At 44.2% G+C, this 24,372-nt stretch overlaps 1 protein-coding gene across 4 annotated transcripts in view; it reads left to right on the top strand.

Moving 5' to 3' along the window:
* Positions 1-23,522, top strand: part of LOC118377376 (2-(3-amino-3-carboxypropyl)histidine synthase subunit 1-like) — a 96,684-nt gene extending 73,162 nt beyond the window's left edge. The window contains exons 7-12 of one of the 4 annotated variants that reach the window (XM_052467635.1): positions 3,389-3,457; positions 7,739-7,895; positions 10,732-10,832; positions 15,713-15,791; positions 22,237-22,371; positions 22,841-23,082. In XM_052467635.1, coding sequence (XP_052323595.1) covers positions 3,389-3,457; positions 7,739-7,895; positions 10,732-10,832; positions 15,713-15,791; positions 22,237-22,371; positions 22,841-22,939 — 640 coding nt within the window. In that variant the 3' untranslated portion in view covers positions 22,940-23,082. Of the gene's footprint in view, positions 1-3,388; positions 3,458-7,738; positions 7,896-10,731; positions 10,833-15,712; positions 15,792-22,236; positions 22,372-22,840 lie in introns of all 4 variants that reach the window. The other 3 variants (XM_052467636.1, XM_052467633.1, XM_052467634.1) reach the window with 3 other exon arrangements.
* The last annotated feature ends 850 nt before the right edge of the window (positions 23,523-24,372 follow it).

Here is a 24,372-nt window from a genome sequence, read left to right on the forward strand (position 1 = left end):
AAATGTTGTCTCTATGTAAAGCAGAACTCTCAGGGCATGCATTCTCCCAAATGCTCTCTTGTCATGGAAAAAGTTGGCCCAACTTTGACGTCATCTCACACGCACTTCCCAAACAGCTACCGCTCTGGGAACAGTCTGTGCGTGTTCAGCGCGAAGCCTGCTTTCAATGGGGCTTCTCATTGTGAGAATCGCGCGCTCACGGGAGTTTGAGCGAGCCGAAACCTCTCAGCCAAGCGAAAAAAAAAAAAGGTGACTGTTACGCGCGCTCTGGCCGGGTGATGTATTTTCTTCAGGATCGATTAAACGACGTGTGTGTTTCTGTTCGTCCTCACGATTTATGGATATATATTTATGGATATATATTGCAGATTATTGAAGAAAAAAAAATGAATGTACTGTGTAACATGTTATATTACTGTCATCTAATGAAGATTTCAAAAGGTTAGTGAAATTATTTTTCTTTTAATCCTGCGTTTGTTGATTGCATATTTTTTCCTACTTGGCTATGCAAATGAGCTATGTCTGTGGTGGTGGTTTGACATAAATATGTGCTATGTTTTCGCCGTAAAACATTTTAGAAATCTGACTTGCTGGGTAGATAAACAACTTGTTTATCTTTCATTTGAGCTATTTTACTTGTTAATGTGTGGAGGTTAAATATTTTTAGGAATATTTTTTCGCATTGTGCGTTATGCTAATGAGCTTGAGCCGTAGTCACGAACCCGGATCCGGTATTGGTGGACTATGAGGTTTAAAAAGTTTGAAATATCCAATAAATGTCGTTCCACTTCATGATTGTGTCCCACTTGTTGTTGATTCTTCACAAAAAAATAGTTTTATATCTTTGTTTGAAGCCTGAAATGTGGCAAAAGGTCGCAAAGTTCAAGGGGGCCGAATACTTTCGCAACTGTAGATGTGGGTATAGATATGGATGTGGGTATAGATGTGGGTATTGATGTGGGTATAGATATGGATGTGGGTATTGATATAGATATGGGTATAGATATGGATGTGGGTATATATGTGGGTATGGATATGGATGTGGGTATAGATATGGATGTGGGTATAGATATAGATGTGGGTATAGATATAGATGTGGGTATAGATATAGATGTGGGTATATATGTGGGTATAGATATGGATGTGGGTATATATGTGGGTATGGATGTGGGTATGTATGTGGGTATGGATATGGCTGTGGGTATAGATATAGATGTGGGTATAGATATGGGTATAGATATGGATGTGGGTCTATATTTGGGTATTGATATAGATGTGGGTATAAATATGGATGTGGGTATATATGTGGGTATGGATATGGATGTGGGTATGGATATGGATGTGGGTATAGATATGGATGTGGGTGTATATATGTGGGTATGGATATGGCTGTGGGTATAGATATAGATGTGGGTATAGATATGGGTATTGATGTGGGTATGGATGTATATGTGGATGTGGGTACACAGATCCACAAACCACTGCAGCCCCTCATGATGATTTCAGGTTTTTCTTAGGCCCCGCCCCCATCAAAGTTATAGATCTACAGTCAGTGTCCAGTTTTCAGTTACTATTCAATTTAACCATCTGAGCTGTATAGCTCCCTTGACGTGCCGGTCTTGCGTCCAAATTTATGGCGCCTCACAATCAGCACACAGAACATCTTTCCCAAACATGAGACTGCTGTTTTGGTCCACCCTTCTCTTTATTTTCAATTCTCCATTTTATAGCTTTTCTCTTATTGAAATGAACTCTGACATTGTCCTTTTTGCCTCAATGGATCGACATTAACTTTCGACCCAAGTTTCCAAAAGCATTTTGCGATTGGTTATGTATTTGGTGCATGTAGGGTTGAGCCCTAATGCGTAGCCTTACACACTAACGTAGCCTTACACACTAACGTAGCCGTACACACTAACGTAGCCGTACACACTAACGTAGCCTTACACACTAACGTAGGCTTACACACTAACGTAGGCTTACACACTAGCGTAGCCTTGCACACTAACGTAGCCTTGCACACTAACGTAGCCTTGCACACTAACGTAGCCTTACACACTAACGTAGCCTTGCACACTAACGTAGCCTTGCACACTAACGTAGCCTTGCACACTAACGTAGCCTTGCACACTAACGTAGCCTTGCACACTAACGTAGCCTTGCACACTAACGTAGCCTTACACACTAACGTAGCCTTACACACTAGCGTAGCCTTGCACACTAACGTAGCCTTGCACACTAACGTAGCCTTGCACACTAACGTAGCCTTGCACACTAACGTAGCCTTGCACACTAACGTAGCCTTGCACACTAACGTAGCCTTGCACACTAACGTAGCCTTGCACACTAACGTAGCCTTGCACACTAACGTAGCCTTGCACACTAATGTAGCCTTGCACACTAACGTAGCCTTACACACTGACGTAGCCGTACACACTAACGTAGCCGTACACACTAACGTAGGCTTACACACTAACAGCAGATCAAAATTATGGAAGATGAACCTCAGTGTATTCTGTAGACATGAATTGCACAATAATTATGCATTTTTGATGCATTGTTTTCTCTGTATTCAACCCGCCAGCCACCTGCCCTTCATCCATACAATATTTCATGACCCTAATCCCAGATATAACCCCAGGGACTGCAGTTATGAGTCAATCCCTGCACCACTAGTGGGTGTGTGTTATTTTGTGTGTGTGTGTATGCAGGCCTGCCTGCCTGTGTGGAGGTTAGTTGTGGCTCCTGGGTGTCCCTGTGGAAGCTCACCCACAGCCTGTTCCACACACACTTTCCTAAACGCTGGCTAATTAGCTCCTCTAATTGTCTCTGTCTCCCCCTGGGCCTCTGCGGACTTGCCACGGTAACAGAGAGGCCTAGACCCCTCACTCAGCCAATAGCAGGCCTCCTCCCAGCACACCCCATGGGATGATAATGATGGTGTGTGTGTCGTGCTTGCGTGTGCTCCCGTTGAACCCTGCCCCATCACGGGTCTAGGCGGTCCAACTAATAACACCCCCTGGGTTAACTGAGAAAGCCTGGTAGTGGATAAACAACATGGGGCCATCACAGGGGTGCTGTGTGATGGTGTTCCTATACATCAGAAGCCTCTGGTCACACCTTGAACCCCTAAACCCCAGGTATAGGTCCGCTGAGACCACTTTGTTCCAGCAGGAGGGGGAGAGAGAGAGTGCGAGAGAGTGTGTGAAAGAGAAGGGTGAGAGTGAGAGAGGAGGAATGGGCAGGGAGAGAGGTGAGGGAGAGATGGGACAGATTTGTATTGTAGTTCCACAGCAGGTATGCTTGCCAGCAGGGAGTGTATCTGTCTTACTGTGTTTGTATCTCTCTCATCCTGTGTCTCTGTGTGTTGATGTGTTTGTATTTATAGCTACCTGGGAGATGGCAGGTTCCATCTGGAGTCGATCATGATTGCAAATCCAGAGATACCTGCCTACAGGTAAATAACTTTAACCCTTTACCCTCGTCGGAATCAGCCTATATGGATAGGGCTCCATTTAAATGTGTCTTAGAGAAGAAATATGGAAATCCTATACATAACCATCAAAAGGGATCCGTTTGGAGATTATGGGAAGACTATTAGCACAAGACCGAATCCAAACATTACACTGTTGAATTTATGTGCATTTTACATTTACTTTACTTTTGGCTGCATTTGAAGATAACGAAATCAGAAAATACTCTGGATACATTCAGCAACATGATAAGAATATTCCTGGAAAATTTGGGGTAGGTGCAACATAAGACAAAACAATGACAAGGGTTTGAGTGAGAGGTCTAACTGCTATCTCCAAGTTATCACACACCTTTGCAAAGTGTGCACAGTTCTTAAATAATTTCAATGCACTTTTATGACTCAAAGAAGAGTCAACTATAAGGTGCTATGTTGAGGAACTAGAGGAATCGGACTGTAAGTTTTGTTTGGAACACAGCCCTGCACCCCTGCCTTTACATAATTACTGCTGTTGTTTACGCATTCCAAAAACGGTCCATTAGAAATCGCAATCTGGTCAGGTGGGCATGATTTGAAAGAGCGTTATATTGCCAATTTGGTTAGCAAAGTTACAAAGTACGATCTTGCAGTGTTAGGCTTTCACAAGGCAATTCAGAGAAGCAGATCATACATTTGATTTCATAGGATCCCAATTAGCCGACGCCTATGGCGACAGCTAGCCTTACTGGGCTCTGACACATAACGAAAAAGACATTACAGATGAAAGACTTTACAATTCACATACATTTAAAAACATTAACATGTAGTGTGTGTGTGCGCATCTATCAGTTCCACATACATGTCAGTACATACACACAAGTAGGTCACATGGGGAGAGGCGTTGTGCCATGAAGTGTTGCTGTATTTCCCAACTCACTCAGACAACCAAACATTTGCAGAAGTTGCCCAATTAACTGGAGGGATGGGGGCAACTTCTTGTCGTGCGCGGTGTTCAGAACCACTGTCAGTCAACCAATAGTGTGCTGTGAAGCAGGAGACCTTGAGCTCTGACGTAATGTACTGCATGTTACTGTACAGCCACTGCGGTCCAATTTAGGCGCTATTTTCAACCCGTATACTGATACAAGTGTAAAGAGCTAATCATGCACTGTGTGGACCATGTACAGTACTGTGAAAAACTATTTGCCCCCATTCTAATTTTCTCGACTTTAGCTTATTTTTGATATGGAATGTTATCAGATCTCCAACCAAAACTAACATTAGATAAAGGGAACCTGAGTGAACAAATAACACAACCATTACATACTTATTTAATTTATTTCATCAAATGTATACTTTTATATCTGTCCAGTGAACACTCTTCCAAGGGTCATCCAGGTGTCATCCAGGTGTCATCCAAGTGCTTCCAGGTGTCATCCAGGTGCTTCCAGGTGCTTTTTGTCAAGCTTGAGTCAGCTTTTTGGATGAGATGGGTCCCATTTATATTTGGCGAAAACACTGCATTCCACAGTAAGAGCCTCATACCAACGGTGTTCGTAGTTTGATGGTTTGGGGATGCTTTGCTGCCTCAGGACCTGGGCGACTTGCCTTAATAGAAGGAACAATGAATTCTGTTCTGTATCAGAGAATTCTACAGGAGAATGTCAGGTCATCCATCTGTGAGCTGAAGTTGCAGCGCAGCTGGGTCATGCAGCAAGACAATTACATTTACATTTAAGTCATTTAGCAGACGCTCTTATCCAGAGCGACTTACAAATTGGTGCATTCACCTTATGACATCCAGTGGAACAGCCACTTTACAATAGTGCATCTAAATCTTTTAAGGGGGGGGGGGTGAGAAGGATTACTTTATCCTATCCTAGGTATTCCTTAAAGAGGTGGGGTTTCAGATGTCTCCGGAAGGTGGTGATTGACTCCGCTGTCCTGGCGTCGTGAGGGAGTTTGTTCCACCATTGGGGGGCCAGAGCAGCGAACAGTTTTGACTGGGCTGAGCGGGAACTGTACTTCCTCAGTGGTAGGGAGGCGAGCAGGCCAGAGGTGGATGAACGCAGTGCCCTTGTTTGGGTGTAGGGCCTGATCAGAGCCTGGAGGTACTGAGGTGCCGTTCCCCTCACAGCTCCGTAGGCAAGCACCATGGTCTTGTAGCGGATGCGAGCTTCAACTGGAAGCCAGTGGAGAGAGCGGAGGAGCGGGGTGACGTGAGAGAACTTGGGAAGGTTGAACACCAGACGGGCTGCGGCGTTCTGGATGAGTTGTAGGGGTTTAATGGCACAGGCAGGGAGCCCAGCCAACAGCGAGTTGCAGTAATCCAGACGGGAGATGACAAGTGCCTGGATTAGGACCTGCGCCGCTTCCTGTGTGAGGCAGGGTGTACTCTGTGGATGTTGTAGAGCATGAACCTACAGGAACGGGCCACCGCCTTGATGTTAGTTGAGAACGACAGGGTGTTGTCCAGGATCACGCCAAGGTTCTTAGCGCTCTGGGAGGAGGACACAATGGAGTTGTCAACCGTGATGGCGAGATCATGGAACGGGCAGTCCTTCCCGGGAGGAAGAGCAGCTCAGTCTTGCCGAGGTTCAGCTTGAGGTGGTGATCCGTCATCCACACTGATATGTCTGCCAGACATGCAGAGATGCGATTCGCCACCTGGTCATCAGAAGGGGGAAAGGAGAAGATTAATTGTGTGTCGTCTGCATAGCAATGATAGGAGAGACCATGTGAGGTTATGACAGAGCCAAGTGACTTGGTGTATAGCGAGAATAGGAGAGGGCCTAGAACAGAGCCCTGGGGGACACCAGTGGTGAGAGCGCGTGGTGAGGAGACAGATTCTCGCCACGCCACCTGGTAGGAGCGACCTGTCAGGTAGGACGCAATCCAAGCGTGGGCCGCGCCGGAGATGCCCAACTCGGAGAGGGTGGAGAGGAGGATCTGATGGTTCACAGTATCGAAGGCAGCCGATAGGTCTAGAAGGATGAGAGCAGAGGAGAGAGAGTTAGCTTTAGCAGTGCGGAGCGCCTCCGTGATACAGAGAAGAGCAGTCTCAGTTGAATGACTAGTCTTGAAACCTGACTGATTTGGATCAAGAAGGTCATTCTGAGAGAGATAGCGGGAGAGCTGGCCAAGGACGGCACGTTCAAGAGTATTGGAGAGAAAAGAAAGAAGGGATACTGGTCTGTAGTTGTTGACATCGGAGGGATCGAGTGTATGTACAATGATCCAAAACACACAATCAAGTCCACATGAAAATGGTTAGAAAGCAACACATTTGAAATTATGGAATGGCCTAGTCAAAGTCCAGACCTAATCCCAATTGATGTGTTGTGGCAGGACATGAAACAAGCAGTTCATGCTTGAAAACCCACAAATGTCGCTGAGTTAAAGCAGTTCTGCCTGCCGAAGTGGGCCAAAATCCCTCCACAGCGACGTGAGAGACTGATCAACAAATAAAGAAAGCATTTGGTTGCAGTCATTGCAGCTAAATGTGGCACAACCAGTTATTGAGTATAAGGGGGCAATTACTTTTTCAAACAGGAGAATTGGGTGCTGCATAACTTTGTTCATTAAATAAATGTAACAAGTATTCCATTTTTTGTTATTTGTAAACTCAGGTTCCCTTGATCTAATATTAGGTTTTGGTTGAAAAACTTGCAATATCAAAAATAAAGAAAATCCAAATACTTTTTCACGGCACTGTATATAAATATACAGTGTTCCGCTGTGGATGAGTCTGACATAGATTGCAGAATGTCATTATTGTCAGTAATACACAGGATTAATGTGACATGGTTCACCTTGTTGGAGGTTGTCTTTATGGTGTCATTTCCACTCAGCTGTATTGGCGTGAAACAGTATTTATATGAGATCTTGTTTGTGAAGTGAAATTGTGTTTGTGTTATGAACGTATGCACTACTGCCCTCCTCTCAGGCTTTCTAATAAACAAGATGATAATCTCAAGATGTGCTGAGCTGAGCTCTCCTGGTAGAGAGAGAAAGATTAGATTCTCTAAAATGCCACTATTTTCTCTCAGATAACTGCCTTAATACTTGATGGATTTTCATGATTGGATTTTCTCTTCTTGCCTGTTTATCCTCGAGGTAACCTGTTGTGAACAATACACACTAATGTGTGTGTGTGTGTGTGTGTGTGTGTGTGTGTGTGTGTGTGTGTGTGTGTGTGTGTGTGTGTGTGTGTGTGTGTGTGTGTGTGTGTGTGTGTGTGTGTGTGTGTGTGTGTGCGCGCGCGCGCATACACGTGTGTGTGTTTAGGTACGACCCGTACAGTAAGATATTTTCCAGGGAGTACTATGACCATGAAGCCATGCGGTCCATCCGGCTCCAGGCCATCGACAAAGCTCGCTCTGCCCAGAGATGGGGCCTGATCCTGGGCACGCTGGGCCGGCAGGGCAACCCTAAGGTCATGGAGGTATGAGCCTGCATCTCAGAGATTTCACACTTATCCTGATTCTTACCCCTCCCTCACACTCTGAGACCTTCACATATACAATGATGTGTAATATGTTTTGTGGGGCACAGCTTCTCTGTTACTCAGACAAGCAGCTAAATGCATCTGTGAAGACTATAGAGTGTAAAGCCGAACCACACCCCTCCATACACACACCGCTACCTCCATCAGTTGGCATTTGGCTGGTGTGTGTATGTGTGTGCCTGGGGGTCTTCATCGATCAGTCCTACATGGGGGGGTTGTTGGATCCCTAGTCTGCTCTCAAGCCTGCCCCCCCTCTCAGCACTCTTCCCTTTGTTCTCTCCTCTGTTTGATCTGTCCGCTTTTTGTTTTCCTCTCATGCGTTGTGTTTGACTTTGTTTGGGATTCTTCCTCCACGTCCTCGCCTCATTCTTTTCTCTAATTGGTATGCTGGGAGGAAGAGACCGAGAGAGACTGAGAGAAGCATAGCGTTTTCTGTCATCTCTCCTCTCCTCTTGCTGTCAGATGATATTTTAAAACCAAACCCAGGTTTCTCTTGTCATTTCCCCCACCAATTTTCAAACCTGTATGAAAACTTTGCGTCTTATCCACATACAGTAGTCAGACAGAGAGATTAAGGGATTCCAATAGAATGTCTTTCTACTTTCTTACAGTAGTGTCACCAGTTCTACCCCTCATTGGGCCAGTGTTTAGATTAAGTGGTTGAGTTGTGTGATATGCCTTTGTCTGGACAGGACTGTATAATCTCTGAAAACAACCCAGGCCGTCATAGTAAAGAGTGAGAAATAACCCACTAGAGAACAGAGAATCTCAGTGTGGCTGCCTGCAGAGGTGTATCTCTCTATGCTAACCGTTAGGGAATCTTTCGGAAGTTGACGTTCTGAACACGGTCTTAACACTTGGTCCAGCGGGCCCTCTCCAAGACATTCACCAACACAGAAGGAAGCCCGGTCCCTGAACTGGCTCAACACTTTTATCTAGTGATGTTATTGGGTGGTGATGTGTTTTATCTAGTGATGTTATTGGGTGGTGATGTGTTTTATCTAATGATGTTATTGGGTGGTGATGTGTTTTATCTCGTGATGTTATTGGGTGGTGATGTGTTTTATCTAGTGATGTTATTGGGTGGTGATGTGTTTTATCTAGTGATGTTATTGGGTGGTGATGTGTTTTATCTCGTGATGTTATTGGGTGGTGATGTGTTTTATCTCGTGATGTTATTGGGTGGTGATGTGTTTTATCTAGTGATGTTATTGGGTGGTGATGTGTTTTATCTAGTGATGTTATTGGGTGGTGATGTGTTTTATCTAGTGATGTTATTGGGTGGTGATGTGTTTTATCTAGTGATGTTATTGGGTGGTGATGTGTTTTATCTAGTGATGTTATTGGGTGGTGATGTGTTTTATCTAGTGATGTTATTGGGTGGTGATGTGTTTTATCTAGTGATGTTATTGGGTGGTGATGTGTTTTATCTAGTGATGTTATTGGGTGGTGATGTGTTTTATCTCGTGATGTTATTGGGTGGTGATGTGTTTTATCTAGTGATGTTATTGGGTGGTGATGTGTTTTATCTAGTGATGTTATTGGGTGGTGATGCATTTTATCTAGTGATGTTATTGGGTGGTGATGTGTTTTATCTAGTGATGTTATTGGGTGGTGATGTGTTTTATCTAGTGATGTTATTGGGTGGTGATGTGTTTTATCTAGTGATGTTATTGGGTGGTGATGTGTTTTATCTCGTGATGTTATTGGGTGGTGATGTGTTTTATCTAGTGATGTTATTCGGTGGTGATGTGTTTTATCTAGTGATGTTATTGGGTGGTGATGTGTTTTATCTAGTGATGTTATTGGGTGGTGATGTGTTTTATCTAGTGATGTTATTGGGTGGTGATGTGTTTTATCTAGTGATGTTATTGGGTGGTGATGTGTTTTATCTAGTGATGTTATTGGGTGGTGATGTGTTTTATCTAGTGATGTTATTGGGTGGTGATGTGTTTTATCTAGTGATGTTATTGGGTGGTGATGTGTTTTATCTAGTGATGTTATTCGGTGGTGATGTGTTTTATCTAGTGATGTTATTGGGTGGTGATGTGTTTTATCTAGTGATGTTATTGGGTGGTGATGTGTTTTATCTAGTGATGTTATTGGGTGGTGATGTGTTTTATCTAGTGATGTTATTGGGTGGTGATGTGTTTTATCTAGTGATGTTATTGGGTGGTGATGTGTTTTATCTCGTGATGTTATTGGGTGGTGATGTGTTTTATCTAGTGATGTTATTGGGTGGTGATGTGTTTTATCTAGTGATGTTATTGGGTGGTGATGTGTTTTATCTAGTGATGTTATTGGGTGGTGATGTGTTTTATCTAGTGATGTTATTGGGTGGTGATGTGTTTTATCTAGTGATGTTATTGGGTGGTGATGTGTTTTATCTAGTGATGTTATTGTGTTGTTTTCTCCAGTATCTGTAGGCTCCATCATTGAGAGCTAGCTGTGTTAATTAGCCATATTATTATTATTATTAGCTGGTTAACTAACTAAGAAACACTAGACTGGGGAGCTCTGAAGGACTTTTGAAGGACCCTCTAGTGGAACAGCAGAACGAGTGGCAGTGTGTGTGTGTGTGTAGCTGTATAGGCAGGCAACACAGACAGGTCTCTTGTGAGTCCAAGGCCTGCACAAACACACACACGTGTTCTTCGTGTGGGCTCGAAGCTAGTGTGACCATACTCTCCCTCTCTCCGTCCTCCTACTCTCATCACTCCCTCACTCTTTATATTTCTCTCTCTCTCTGTTTCTCTCTGTCTCTCCATCATAGCACCTGGAATCCAAGCTTGAGTCTCTAGGCAAGTCCTTCACTCGAGTGCTGCTGTCTGAGATTTTCCCCAGCAAGCTGGACCTGATGGCAGAAGTGGATGCGTGAGTCTACAGCACACACACACACACACACACACACACACACATACACACACACACACACACACACACACACACACACACACACACACACACACACACACACACACACACACACACACACACACACACACACACATACACATACACATACACACACACATACACACACACACACACACACACACACACACACACGGTGAAAGGCAGTGAGAATGCTTTGAGACTTGTCCTCTTGTCTTTGATACATATCCCTGATATACACAGAGAGACGCCATCTGAAATGCTCTGTCATCCGACACTGTTATCCAGCGAGGCACAGTCATTATATCTTGAAAAGAAAACTCCAAAAGTTTGTAAAGTAAAACCGCTCGTGCTTCAAGCTCAAGTCGCTTTGATTTCTATGACTGTTTGTCTGTCTGGCAGAAAGAAGAGGGCAAGGAGGAGGCAGTGAGACCCTGATGTGCAGAAGGGCTTTCTGAGACACACAAATGCACACATTCTCCACAGTCCACACTCTCAGCAGATTGGCCTCTCACTGTGGAGTAATGAGAAGTGTGATGTGTGAGGGAGGAGTGTGTGAAGGAGGGACAGAAGGAGAGATGGAAGGAGGGAGAGAGATCAGGGGACACAGAGGTAGTTGAGGAGGTTGTGTTGAAACAGGGGAGAGCGTGATAAAAGGAGGTGTTTGCTGCTCTTGTTTTCTTTGGTGCTGTGATCTCACCACTCTAAGGCAGTTACGCAAAACAGGGAATTCATAAGCCTGGCACAACTCAAACTGGACAAAATAGGTGATTCACAGGCACCTATTTAGACATCTCAGAGGCCGTAAATTAAGAGCTCAGAGAGGGATGCAAAATAACTGCTTTTCAAATGTTATGCGGAGAGCTGCCAGACTAGGGTCGCTCAGTCAGTAGATAGTGACAGGGCTGACTGGCGTCATGGGTCTGACAGACACAACGTGAATGATATCACAGGGTTGACGTAACACAGGTGACTCCACAGGGCTCGCAGTCAGTACACAGTCATCATCCCTTTTGTTTCAGCCCTATGACGCCAAAGGGTAGACTGGGGTCACAGGGAGAACATCACAGGAATGACATTAAAAGTTTTATGTTACAGGGAAGACGTGACAGGAATGGCGTGACGGCTGACATTACAGGGCTATCACAGTGATACACGGCTCTCAGCAGGACCCCAGATAATGAGAATGATCCTGAGGTGGCTCTGCAGAGGTGTTAGAGTAGAGGCCTGATCAGAAATACATATTTCAGACAGAAGATGCGGTATATTATTTACCACTTTCTTGCAAGTATACCCCTTTTATACAACGTACCCCTTTTATACAACGTACCCCTTTTATACAACGTACCCCTTTTATACAACGTACCCCTTTTATACAACGTACCCCTTTTATACAACGTACCCCTTTTATACAACGTACCCCTTTTATACAACGTACCCCTTTTATACAACGTACCCCTTTTATACAATGTACCCCTTTTATACAATGTACCCCTTTTATACAACGTACCCCTTTTATACAACTGGCAAATTGGGATGGGCATCTTGCTAAACCATGGGGGCTGTTTGCATTGCAAATTAAGGAGGTGTTAAACAATGGAAGTATACATTAATTTGCTTGCCGAGAACTGTTTACACAGACCCAATACCTGTATCTTGGTAACAGGGTCTGTGAAAATGCAGGAATCATGACTAGGTATCCCCCTGCCCCTTTCAGATGTACCAAAAAGCAGGTTAAAAGAAGCATGATACATTAGTGGGATCTTTATCTGTGTATGAACGGGCTAAGAGAGACTAAGGGGTTGTTAATTATGTGTATGAGATTAACTTTTTTAGGTAGGCAATCCGGAATGGTCAGGAAGATGAGTGGGATTGGCCCACAGCAGGAGATGACTAGCCTAGACAGAACCATTGGTCTAACTCAGTGTTTGTTGTGATTTTCTGAACTTTCCTCTATTTTGCCTAGCAGTATTTGGAATTAGTTTTGGCGGAGAGTATCTACCTCCATTGATTCCTGGGTTTGACAAAAACACAAACACCCTAAGGTAGACAAATAGAAATCACAAAAAGTCTTAAAGCCAGACACTTCAAGATGCATCCTTTGAAAGAAAGTTTTGTTTGTGTTCTGAACCCACATTGGGGACAGTGCTTACCTGTGGGCACAGAATGAAAGGCAGTGCAGTCTGGCTGCGGAGAGGAGTGGAGAGGAGTGCAGAAAGAGAAGGGAGGGAGAGAGAGAGGGAAGGTGTACTAGCCCACACAGTGCAGTGAGGGCCCACCCCCCAGCCTTTCTCTCCCATTAGTGACACACCACACACACTCCGACATACAGAGAAACCATTAGCAAACACTTTAAAGTGTGTAATTAGATTCCAGCCTGATTTGAACCATTGTGCAGATATCTGGCAGACCCACACACACTTCACAACTGGTTCGCAAATACTCTGCAATGTATTATGTAATTTTACAGCAAATCATTTGCATTTCCTCTTCACCCACATTCCAATCAACTTTCCTGTTTTAATCTTTTTTATTTTATTAAAGTGACCATTTTCCTGAGATATGGAGAGAAGAGGTTAATTGTTATTGCCTGTCTTGGTCCAGACTGCTGGGATAACTGAAGGGCAGCAGCCTTGCAGGTGGAGGGAGGTCTGCCTACGGGTGCATCCCAAATGGCACCCTAAACCCTATATTGTGCACTTCTTTTGACCAGAGACGTTTGCTGTAGAGGGAATAGGGTGTCATTTGGGATGCATCCTAGCTGTTACTGGGGCTAATGTACTAGAGAAGCTAATGTAGCAGGACAGGGCCTTAGTTCACACTGGGAACACTGGGGAACCCTTTAGGTTCTGTGGTCACCCCAACCCTCGCTGCCTCCCAAATGGTACCCTATTCCCTATTTAGTGCGCTACTTTTCACCAGGGTCTCTAGGGCTCTGTTCAAAGGTAGCGCTTCTATACAGGGAAAAGGTGCCATTTAGGATGCAAGCTGAGTGTGGTACCCTTCCCTCTCATTCAATTAAGTCTGCTTATCAGGCTGTCCTCCCTCTACCCCAGCTCACTGCAGGGTCCCCCATTCACAGAGAGTCATCAGGATTCTATTCACTTACTGATGGTCTCCTTCACAGGGCATGACTAGAACTTCCTGTTTCCCTACACCCAGAGGGCTGCTAGGAAATGGACAGGGGAAATGGGGACACATTCAGAGGCAGTTGCTGTAGTAGACTGTGACTGGAGTTATCTTTACCTCTTCCTGTAGCAACCCCTCTCTCTCTGTCTTTTCTCTTCCATCTCCCTCTCCCCATCTCTCCCTCACTCTCTCTCTTTCTCCATCTCTCAGTCTATGCCCTGTGGTGAGGGTTCTGCGGTGAGTTAGGAAGATCTTAGCTCAGATATTGGCTGTAAATTGAATTGTGTGGCGTGCTGGGTTCCTAGCCAGTGTGGCACAACATATGCTCCCAGGCCAATCTGTTAAGAAACTGCTCCTAAAGAGGGAAGTAGAGATTGTCAAATCCTCCTCCCCTCCTCTTCTGTCCTTCGCTTCTCTCTCCTCCACTCCCATCCACACATTGCTTGCATTAAAGACATGATCCGGTACTATGTTTTAAACCTCCCGCTTTGGGCTGGATGTGTCAATGTGTAGTTCATACATGCATAATCTATGAGCAGAATTACTGTCTTACATTAATTGTCCATGAAGTTCCTAGTTTGATAGTGACTGTTTTCTTTAAGTTGTGTTGTGCCATTTTCCCTACATTTGGCATGGTGCACAATTCTCGGGGACCACTTTTGGCTTGTGAGCACTACTTTCAAAACTACTGGCTGGGGTAACGTCTCACTTATCTGCCTTCCAAATTAGCCTGGTGAATACGCATTCATTACGTTTTTACACTTCTGCAACAGTTGACGTTTAACTTGTGAAAGTATCCCTGAAGATGTTGCACGATGCAGTGTTTTAGAGCTAGCATCTTTCTCCCTCCCCACCTTTCTGTACACCTGTGCACAGATTCTGAATCCATATATTTGTATTGAAATCTAGCAAGATGTGTGCTCTCTCATTCCTCACCGTGTCCATGTGAATACAGCTGAATCCATAAATGTGTCTGGTGTATTCCTGGTGGCTGTCTGTGTTTGGAGATAGACGGTACAGGGAGGGGCTGTCACCGTGGAGATGGAGCTGTGGATAGCATTGATTTGTGAAAGCTAACCTCTTTAACCCCGCTCTACCTCTCCTCCCTCCATTCTCCCCCCAGCTGTTTACATCCTTCACTCACACAATTACTAAGATAAACACGTCTCACTGCCAATCCCTCTCTCTCTCTCACCTTTCTTTTCCATCACCCCTCCCTCTCTCCATCTTTCTTTGTCTCTCTCCCTCTAGCAAACTCCCAGCCCCCCTCCCCTCTGTCTGTCTTGCTATGTAGGCTAGCTCCGTGGAGACTGGGCTAGTGCAGCTTTTTTATTCAAGCTCACCTAACTCCCTCTTCCCTCCATTTCTCCTCCTATCACACCTACCCACCTCTCCCTGTTTCCCTGTTTGTGTTCCCCCTCTCCCCTCCTCTCCCTGTCTCCTCAGCATCCTTCCTTTCTCCCCCTGGTATGATGAATGAATGCAGAGTGTGTTTTGTGTTCAGAGTGAATCAGGACAGATCCTCTAACATATGCAGGAGATCAGGTGGAGGCAGAGCTGCCTGCAGCCCAATGCAGCATCACAGAGTCACATCATGGACCTACCCACCCTGCTATCTGAGATGTGCACTGCCTCTTTAATGCAATCTCTCTCTCTCTCTCTCTCTCTCTCTCTCTCTCTCTCTCTCTCTCTCTCTCTCTCTCGCGCGCTCTCGCTCTCTCCCCTTGCAGGTGGGTCCAGATCGCTTGCCCGCGTCTCTCCATTGATTGGGGCACAGCCTTCTCCAAACCCCTGCTGTCTCCCTATGAGGTAAACAGGCGTCTTACAACAGCTCGCCACGATCCACACTGTCTGCTGCTGTCATTCACTATCAAAAGAGCACAAGAGTGTGCACGCATACACACACACATACACATACTTCAAATGACTTTTCTCCCTCTGAGCAGGCGGCGTTGTGTAGGAACTCGCACCCTGTGATAAATGTGGGAAAATAACCTCATGTTCTGATGTCTGGTGTTAACATTGCAGGGGCTCATCAGTGCTGCTTGTCTCTCTCGCACTCTCTCTCAATTCAAGGGCCTTTATTGGCTTGGGAAACATATCTTTATATTGCCAAAGCAAGTGAAATGGATAAACAAAAGTGAAATAAACAATAAAAAGTGAACAGTAAATATTACTCACACAAGTTCGAAAAGAATAAAGACACTTCAAATGTCATATTATGTCTATATACAGTGTTGTAGCGATGTGCAAATATTTGAAGTACAAAGGGGAAAATAAATATGGGTTGGATTTACAATGGTGTTTGTTCTGGTTGCCCTTTTCTTGTGGCTACGGGTCACAAAGCTTGCTGCTGTGATTGTACACTGTGGTATTTCACCCAGTAGATATGGGAGTTTATCAAAATTGGTTTTGTTTTCAAATTCTTTATGGGTCTGTGTAATCTGAGGGACATATGGGTCTCTAATATGGTCATACATTTGGCAGGAGGTAAGGAAGTGCAGCTCAGTTTCCACCTCATTTTGTGGGCAGTGTGCACTTAGCCTGTCTTCTCTTGAGAGCCATGCTTCTACACCTGCATTGCTTGCTGTTTGGGGTTTTAGGCTGGGTTTCTGTACAACACTTTGAGATATCAGCTGATGTAAGAAGGGCTATATAAATACATTTGATGCTCACTGAGTCTGTACATAGTCAAAGCTTTCCTTAATCTTGGATCAGTCACAGTGGTCAGGTATTCTGCCACTGTGTACTCTCTGTTTGGGGGCAAAAAGCATTCTAGTTTGCTACGTTTTTTTGTTGATTCTTTCCAATGTGTCAAGTCATTTTTATCTTTTTTCTCATGGTTTGGTTGGGTCTAATTGTGTTGCTGTCCTGGCTGTTTGTTATTAGTTATATATCCACAAAGATTGGAGAAGGGGTTTATCCACACATCTCCGTTTTGGATAGAAAACTCTTCGTGTTGTTGTTTGTTTACTGTGTCCCAATTTTCCCAGAAGTGGTTAGATTCTATGGATTCTTCAATTGCATTGAGCTGGTTTCTGACGTGCTGTTCCTTCTTTTTCCGTAGTGGATTTCTGTATTGTTTTAGTGATTCATTATAGTGAAGGCATAGACTCAGGTTTTCTGGGTCTCTATGTTTTTGGTTGGATAAGTTTCTCAATTTCTTTCTTACATTTTTGCGTTCTTCATCAAACCGTTTGTCATTGTTATTATTCTTCTTAGGTTGTCTGCTTGACATTTTTAGATTTGACAAGGAAGCTGAAAGGTCAAACATACTGTATAGGCTTTCTACTGCCAAGTTTACACCTTCACTATTACAGTGTAATGTTTTGTCCAGGAAGTTGTCTCAAAGGGATTGAATTTGTTGTTGCCGAAATGTTTTTCGGTAGGTTTCTACACTCCTTCCATCTATAGCATTTCTTAATATTGTGCAGTTCCTTTGGTTTGGATGCTTTCACACTTTGCATCTGTTATTGACTGGAAGCGTAATATGCTGAAAACAGGTGCCTAGCGGAATGACAACAACATTGATGCTGTTTAAGAAGAGATGGAGAGAGAGACAACAAACATTGGTACATTTAGAAACTACTCTCCTCTACACTAATCAGATACTTTGCACACGAACCACCACCCTCTTTGAGAAAGAAATCAGGACTGTATTTACGTGAAATGCCTGTGTTTGCTGGATCTCTCGTGAACAGGGCATCCTTGTAAGGCTCTGATTGTCTGAAATGGTTACGGCAAGTATTCTACTGTTGTCCTTCTCTGTTGTTGTCCGGTATCTGGGGGCTTGTCGTGTAGTCGGTATCTGGGGGCTTGTCGTGTAGTCGGTATCTGGGGGCTTGTCGTGTAGTCGGTATCTGGGGGCTTGTTGTGTAGTCGGTATCTGGGGGCTTGTCGTGTAGTCGGTATCTGGGGGCTTGTCGTGTAGTCGGTATCTGGGGGCTTGTCGTGTAGTCGGTATCTGGGGGCTTGTCGTGTAGTCGGTATCTGGGGGCTTGTCGTGTAGTCGGTATCTGGGGGCTTGTCGTGTAGTCGGTATCTGGGGGCTTGTCGTGTAGTCGGTATCTGGGGGCTTGTCGTGTAGTCTGTATCTGGGGGCTTGTCGTGTAGTCCTGAACAGAACTACAGAGTTGATTCTCCTTCCATTCATCTTGAAGATGCTTCTTTGAAGGTGGGCTAGACAGCCGTGTCAATGGTTCCCGGTGGGTGGATGAGAGTAGCGTAATACGATGGTTTGAGCAGAGTAGTAGGTTTGTCCTACTTAAATTCACTTTGGAAGATACTTTACTTAGGACAGCTAATCAGCCGTACCAGTGATTGTAAGTCGGGTGAGTTTATCGTCTAACTCGTGTTGAGATTCAAAGTTCAAACCACTTTAAATGTGCACCTGCAGCTTCACGCTTTTCTGGTCTGTGTTTTTTCTTAACTCATCATTTCTACAGTGTGTAGTAAAGGGGCGGTTCCGACAGGCTGACACGCTCTCTGACCTCACTCTAGCAGTGGCTACTTACTATGTACATTTATTTTTTAAAAACATGATCTCTTATAGCTTCTCCAATCACATCCCTCTCTTAACAAAACACTTTCATCATTTTTCATATTACATGCACAATGCATAGTATGGAAACTGTGTGTATGTTCTGGGTTTACTTTTCAAGTTACAGTAATTCCTTTTTAACATTTTTAATGACGTCACAAAATAACGGACAAAATGACATTAGTCTTCTATAGATGGCCTCGGACCGTTCCCCACATTCTATGTTAGAAATATTATTCCAGTAGTTGCTTTTGAACGTGTTAGAGATTCAGGGGGAAAGAGTTCTGTTGAGACCAAGCACATTCCTTTGGTGAATTTGGAGAGGGAGACCTGAATCTTCTCCCCTTGATTTACAACAGGCCGTGAGTTGTTAATCCCCACTAGTTCGTCCTCTGCCGGGTGAGAGGGGGTCTGATTGAAGTTATTCATTGCAAACCTGATCTGACCTATTTAGATTCTCATGGACAGTCATGACACTCTTCAGGTAGACTGTGATTTTGCTGTGATCTGATAGGGGTGTTAGTGGGCTGACTGTGAACACTCTGAGGGACTCTGGGTTGAGGTCAGTAATAAAGTAATCTACAGTACTACTGCCAAGGGATGAGCTCTCTCTCTCTCACTGACTGACTATAGTGTACACTAGCACCACAGCACAGCAGACCGGCTCCCCCCGATGGTGGCCTCATCACACTGCATCCCAGCTGCAGCTTGTTTTTTTCTAACTAGAAAGAGATGGATCTGATAAGCAAATGATTGTTTGTGCGCTCCTGCTGAGGTAGTGCATCCCTTAAGACAGGCATTGGTTGCACAGTGATAACAAGCACAGGGGTATGAATATGATGTGGTCTGCGTTTTAGAGACATGAAGAGGTGTTAATGTAAGCACTATCAGTCATTATTGTTTCAAATAATGAGTCATATGAAATGAGAAATGAGTCATATGCTTAAAATGTACAGTTTATATAGATATTTGATTAGTTTCTAAACAGGAAATGTGCACCTGGTATGATAATTAGCAGGATGATCATCATGGTCATATTTTAAGCTGTGGTCCAATGTCAGTACATTCCATATCTGTGATCATACCTGTTTACATGTCCAATCCTACGCTGCTACTATGATATTGACTAATGCTGTAGATGGTTTGTGACTGTGATTCACCCACTAATAAGATCCCTCCCTGATGTCAATTTGTGTTCAGAAGGTTTCTAGTAAAATGTGCCTTGGCTTCCCTGACAGACCTTTTTCAAACAGTATCAATACATATAAATGATTTGCGCCGTCTGCAGTGGTGTGTATGTTTGATAAGTTAATTCACCTCTTGTCATCCCTGCTAATCGACTGTATCTGTGTCTGTGCTCCGCTTTCCTCTGTGGCATTCGGAGATGAGGAAGAGAGAGATATGGGAGGAGAGGGAGCAGTGGTTATTTTCAGAGCGTCTCATGTTATATTTATAGTCAATAAGACACACTTGCCTCCTGTCAGCAGAGGGATTAGCAGGAGCAGCTAGTTTACACAGAGAGGAGGGAGGGAGGGAGGGAGGGAAGGGAGGGCGGGAGGGAGGGAGGGAGGGCGGGAGGGAAGGGAGGGGGAGGGAGATAAGAAAGAACAATTTGTGATTGATAAAATCAATTACATTATTGGCCAGGGCTGTGATGATGCCTGTATTGCAATATTTTTTCCATGGCAAAAATGAAAACACGAAGCAGACCAAACACTTTGGTCCTTGCTGTATGTAGAATATTGTGTGCTGTAGCTTGGTAAGAATAAATACATGTGACTCTGGATGACAACATAATGATGTTTGTTTCCAACATTAGGGCTGTTTTACTAAAGAAGTTAAATCTACTTTGTGTTTTGTTTCCTTGCCACGATATTAACGAGTATTGCGATACTGGTATTATCCTGGCTCTAGTATGGACATGGCTTAACATGATAGTAAAGACTGAATCTGCAATAGGTAAGCAGCTTGGTTTGAAGAAATCAATTGTGGGAGCAATTATTAGGAAATGGAAGACATACAAGACCACTGATAATCTCCCTCGATCTGGGGCTTCACGCAAGATCTCACCCCGTGGGGTCAAAATGATCACAAGAACGGTGAGAGAAAAAATCCCAGAACCACATGGGGGGACCTAGTGAATGACCTGCAGAGAGCTGGGACTAAAGTAACAAAGCCTACCATCAGTAACAAACTACGCCGCCAGGTACTCAAATCCTGCAGTGCCAAACGTGTCCCCCCTGCTTAAGCCAGTACATGTCCAGGCCCGTCTGAAGTTTGCTAGAGAGCATTTGGATGATCCAGAAGAAGATTGGGAGGATGTCATATGGTCAGATGAAACCAAAATAGACCTTTTTGGTAAAAACTCAAGTCGTCATGTTTGGAGGACAAAGAATGCTGAGTTGCATCCAAAGAACACCATACCTACTGTGAAGCATGTGGGTGGAAACATCATGCTTTGGGGCTGTTTTTCTGCAAAGGGACCAGGACGACTGATCCGTGTAAAGGAAATAATGAATGGGGCCATGTGTCATGAGATTTTGAGTGAAAACCTCCTTCCATCAGCAAGGGCATTGAAGATGAAATGTGGCTGGGTCTTTCAGCATGACAATGATCCCAAACACACCGCACGGGTAACGAAGGAGTGGCTTCGTAAGAAGCATTTCAAGGTCCTGGAGTGGCCTAGCCAGTCTCCAGATCTCAACCCCATAGAAAATCTTTGGAGGGAGTTGAAAGTTTGTGTTGCCCAGCAACAGCCCCAAAACATCACTGCTCTAGAGGAGATCTGCATGGAGGAAGGGGCCAAAATACCAGCAACAGTGGGTGAAAACCTTGTGAAGACGTACAGAAAACGTTTGACCTCTGTCATTGCCAACAAAGGGTATATAACAAAGTAGAGAAACTTTTGTTATTGACCAAATACTTATTTTCCACCATAAATTTGCAAATAAATGCATAAAAAATTCTACAATGTGATTTTCTGGATTTTTTTTGTAATTTTGTCTGTCATAGTTGAAGTGTACCTATGATGAAAATTACAGGCCTCTCTCATCTTTTTAAGTGGGAGAACTTGCACAATTGGTGGCTGACTAAATACTTTTTTGCCCCAATGTATATATTGCACTATAAAGGCTATTCCCTATATAGTGCACTATAAAGCGAATAGGATTCCATTTGGAAAGTAGACACAGTTAGGTAGGTGACATCCACGCTTGTCATCCACACTCAATATTCTGACACCTGTTTCACATGTGTGTGAAGTCAGACGTTGTGCCATCGTTTTCTGCATACTGCTGTGCTCCATACAATACTTCTCTCCTTCACTGTTTCTACTCAACCAACACTAACACTTCTGCCTTTTCCATCAGACAACTCCCTACTTCAATGACATACCAATGTCAGGGAAAGCCATACCAATTCCAGTCGTTTGTGGAAATGAATAGAAATTCAAATCATGATTTGAAATAAAACCTTGATTACAACTATAGGCAGCTCAGGAATGACATAGTTTAATGGAAAAGGACTGACATGGAACTGGCCCTGGGCCCTGATTATGAGCTATGTACAGTATGATGGGCTTTAGTAAAAGAACAGGACAAATCAACGGAGTGCTGGGAGCACTCTGTCTTGGTTGTGTTGTCTGTGTGTGCAGGTAATCTATGTTTCACCTCTCGGTCTCCTGTCCTCTCTGCTCTCCCTCCCCTCCTCTACCAGGCAGCTGTGGCTCTGCAGCAGGTGGACTGGCAGGAGGTGTACCCCATGGACTTCTACTCAAATCAGAGCCTGGGGCCCTGGGCGCCCAACCACCCCGACAACCAACCAGCCCGGCCCGCCCGCAAACAGATACAGGTGAGTAGGGCAGATGTTGAATGACATGGATAGGGAAGGGGGCAGGAGATGAAACCACGTGTGTGCCCAAAGTGCTTGAAGCCTCTTGTGTGTGTGTGTGTGTGTGTGTGTGTGTGAGAGTCAGTCACATGGCTTGTATGGAAGAGCTGACAGAGAGCAAGCACATCACCATGGTGACACCCAGCGGTACACTGACAACGGCACATTTCATGATTTTTTTTTAAATTTTATTTGATTTGTGTTGATTCATTGTTACATAATCTGACACTATGTTGTAAATTCTGTACAATGACTTTTAAATGTGAACAGTCAAATGTATGCATTCCCTTTGGATTCATATTACCTTGCTATGAACATTTGTTTTATTGTCATCTGACCACATGTGTTAAAAGTATCAGGGGTAAGTAATATCAGGGGTAGGGACTGTCACAGCCCCAAATCTTAACTCTCTCCCACTGTTTCCCTACAGAAGACTGGCTCACAGCCAGCCCCTCTCTCCGCTCCCTCACAGCAGTCTAAACAGTGTGGACAGAACCAGTGCGCTCCTTGTGGCTGTCAGGGAGAATGACACATACACCACCACCAGTGCTGGCTGCCAACCAGCTCTTATCATGGCGATCGGTTGGAGCCAGGCCAGCCTAGAGGGGAGTGAGTCTATCTACCACCCACAGGAGGGCTTTCACTCTGAGCCCTGCTCAACACCTCACCTCCCCCAGGAGACAGAGAACCAGAGACACTTCACCTCAGATACTACTCCGTTGTTGTCCTGACGGGATGGACTATACTGCATCTAAGGGTTGTTACCTTGTAAAGTGTGTATGTGTTGAGTACAGAGAAACTGAGGCACGGTATGTCTGTGTATGAAGAGAGTGAATATGTGCAGGAATGTGTGTGAGTGGGTGTGCATTCATGTATATTTTTCTGTGAAAGAGAGAGGGGGGAGAATGATATAAGTTGGTGTGTGGGGGTAATAAAGAGAGAGGAATACAGAAGGATGGCCCTGAGTTGATTGTGTTCAATGCCAGGGGATGTGGGTGGCTTTGATTAAATAAAAGCCACTTATCCCTGGAACCGAAGGAAGCTGCCAACCACTTTACACTGTTAACCCACAGACTATATTAAAGAAGATAATTCATATGGTCAAAAGATGAGACACGCTGTTTCTCTCCATTTCAAGCTTGTTTTCTTTCTATTATATTATACAGTAACAGTCAAAGGTTTGGACACACCTACTCATTCCAGGGTTTTTCTTCATTTAGTACTGTTTTCTACATTGTAGAATAATAGTGTGACATCAAAACTATGACATAACACATATGGAATCATGTAGTAACCAAAAAAGTGTTTTAAAAAATCTAAATATATTGTATTTGAGATTATTTAAAGTAGCCACCCTTTGCCTTGATGAAAGCTTTGCACACTATTGGCATTCTCTCAACCAGCTGTGTTAAAAGTTAATTTGTGGAATTTCTTTCTTTCCTTTATGTTTCAGATGATCCGTTGTGTTGTGACAAGGTAGTGGTGGTATACAGAAGATAGCCCTATTTGGTAAAAGACCAAGTTCATATTATGGCAAGAACAGGGAAGGAAAAGGGAAACAGCAGTATCATTACTTTGAGTCATGAATGTCAGTTTCTTCAAGTGCCGTCGCTATAACCATCAAGCGCTATGATGAAACTGGCTCTCATGTGGACTACCACTGGAAAGGAAGACCCAGAGTTACCTCTGTTGCAGAGAATAAGTTCATTAGAGTTACCAGCCTCAGAAATTGCAACCCAAATAAATGCTTCACAGATTTCAAGTAACAGACATCTCAACATAAACTGTTCAGAGGAGACTGTGTGAATCAGGCCTTCATGGTTGAATTGCTGCAAAGAAACTGCTACTAAAGGACACCAATAAGAAGAAGAGACTTGTTTGGGCCAAGAAACACGAGCAATGGACATTAGACCGGTGGAAATCTGTCCTTTGGTCTGAGGAGTCCAAATTTGATACTCTGCG

This window comes from Oncorhynchus keta, chromosome 18 (genome assembly GCF_023373465.1).
Source record: "Oncorhynchus keta strain PuntledgeMale-10-30-2019 chromosome 18, Oket_V2, whole genome shotgun sequence".
Lineage (NCBI taxonomy): Eukaryota > Metazoa > Chordata > Actinopteri > Salmoniformes > Salmonidae > Oncorhynchus > Oncorhynchus keta.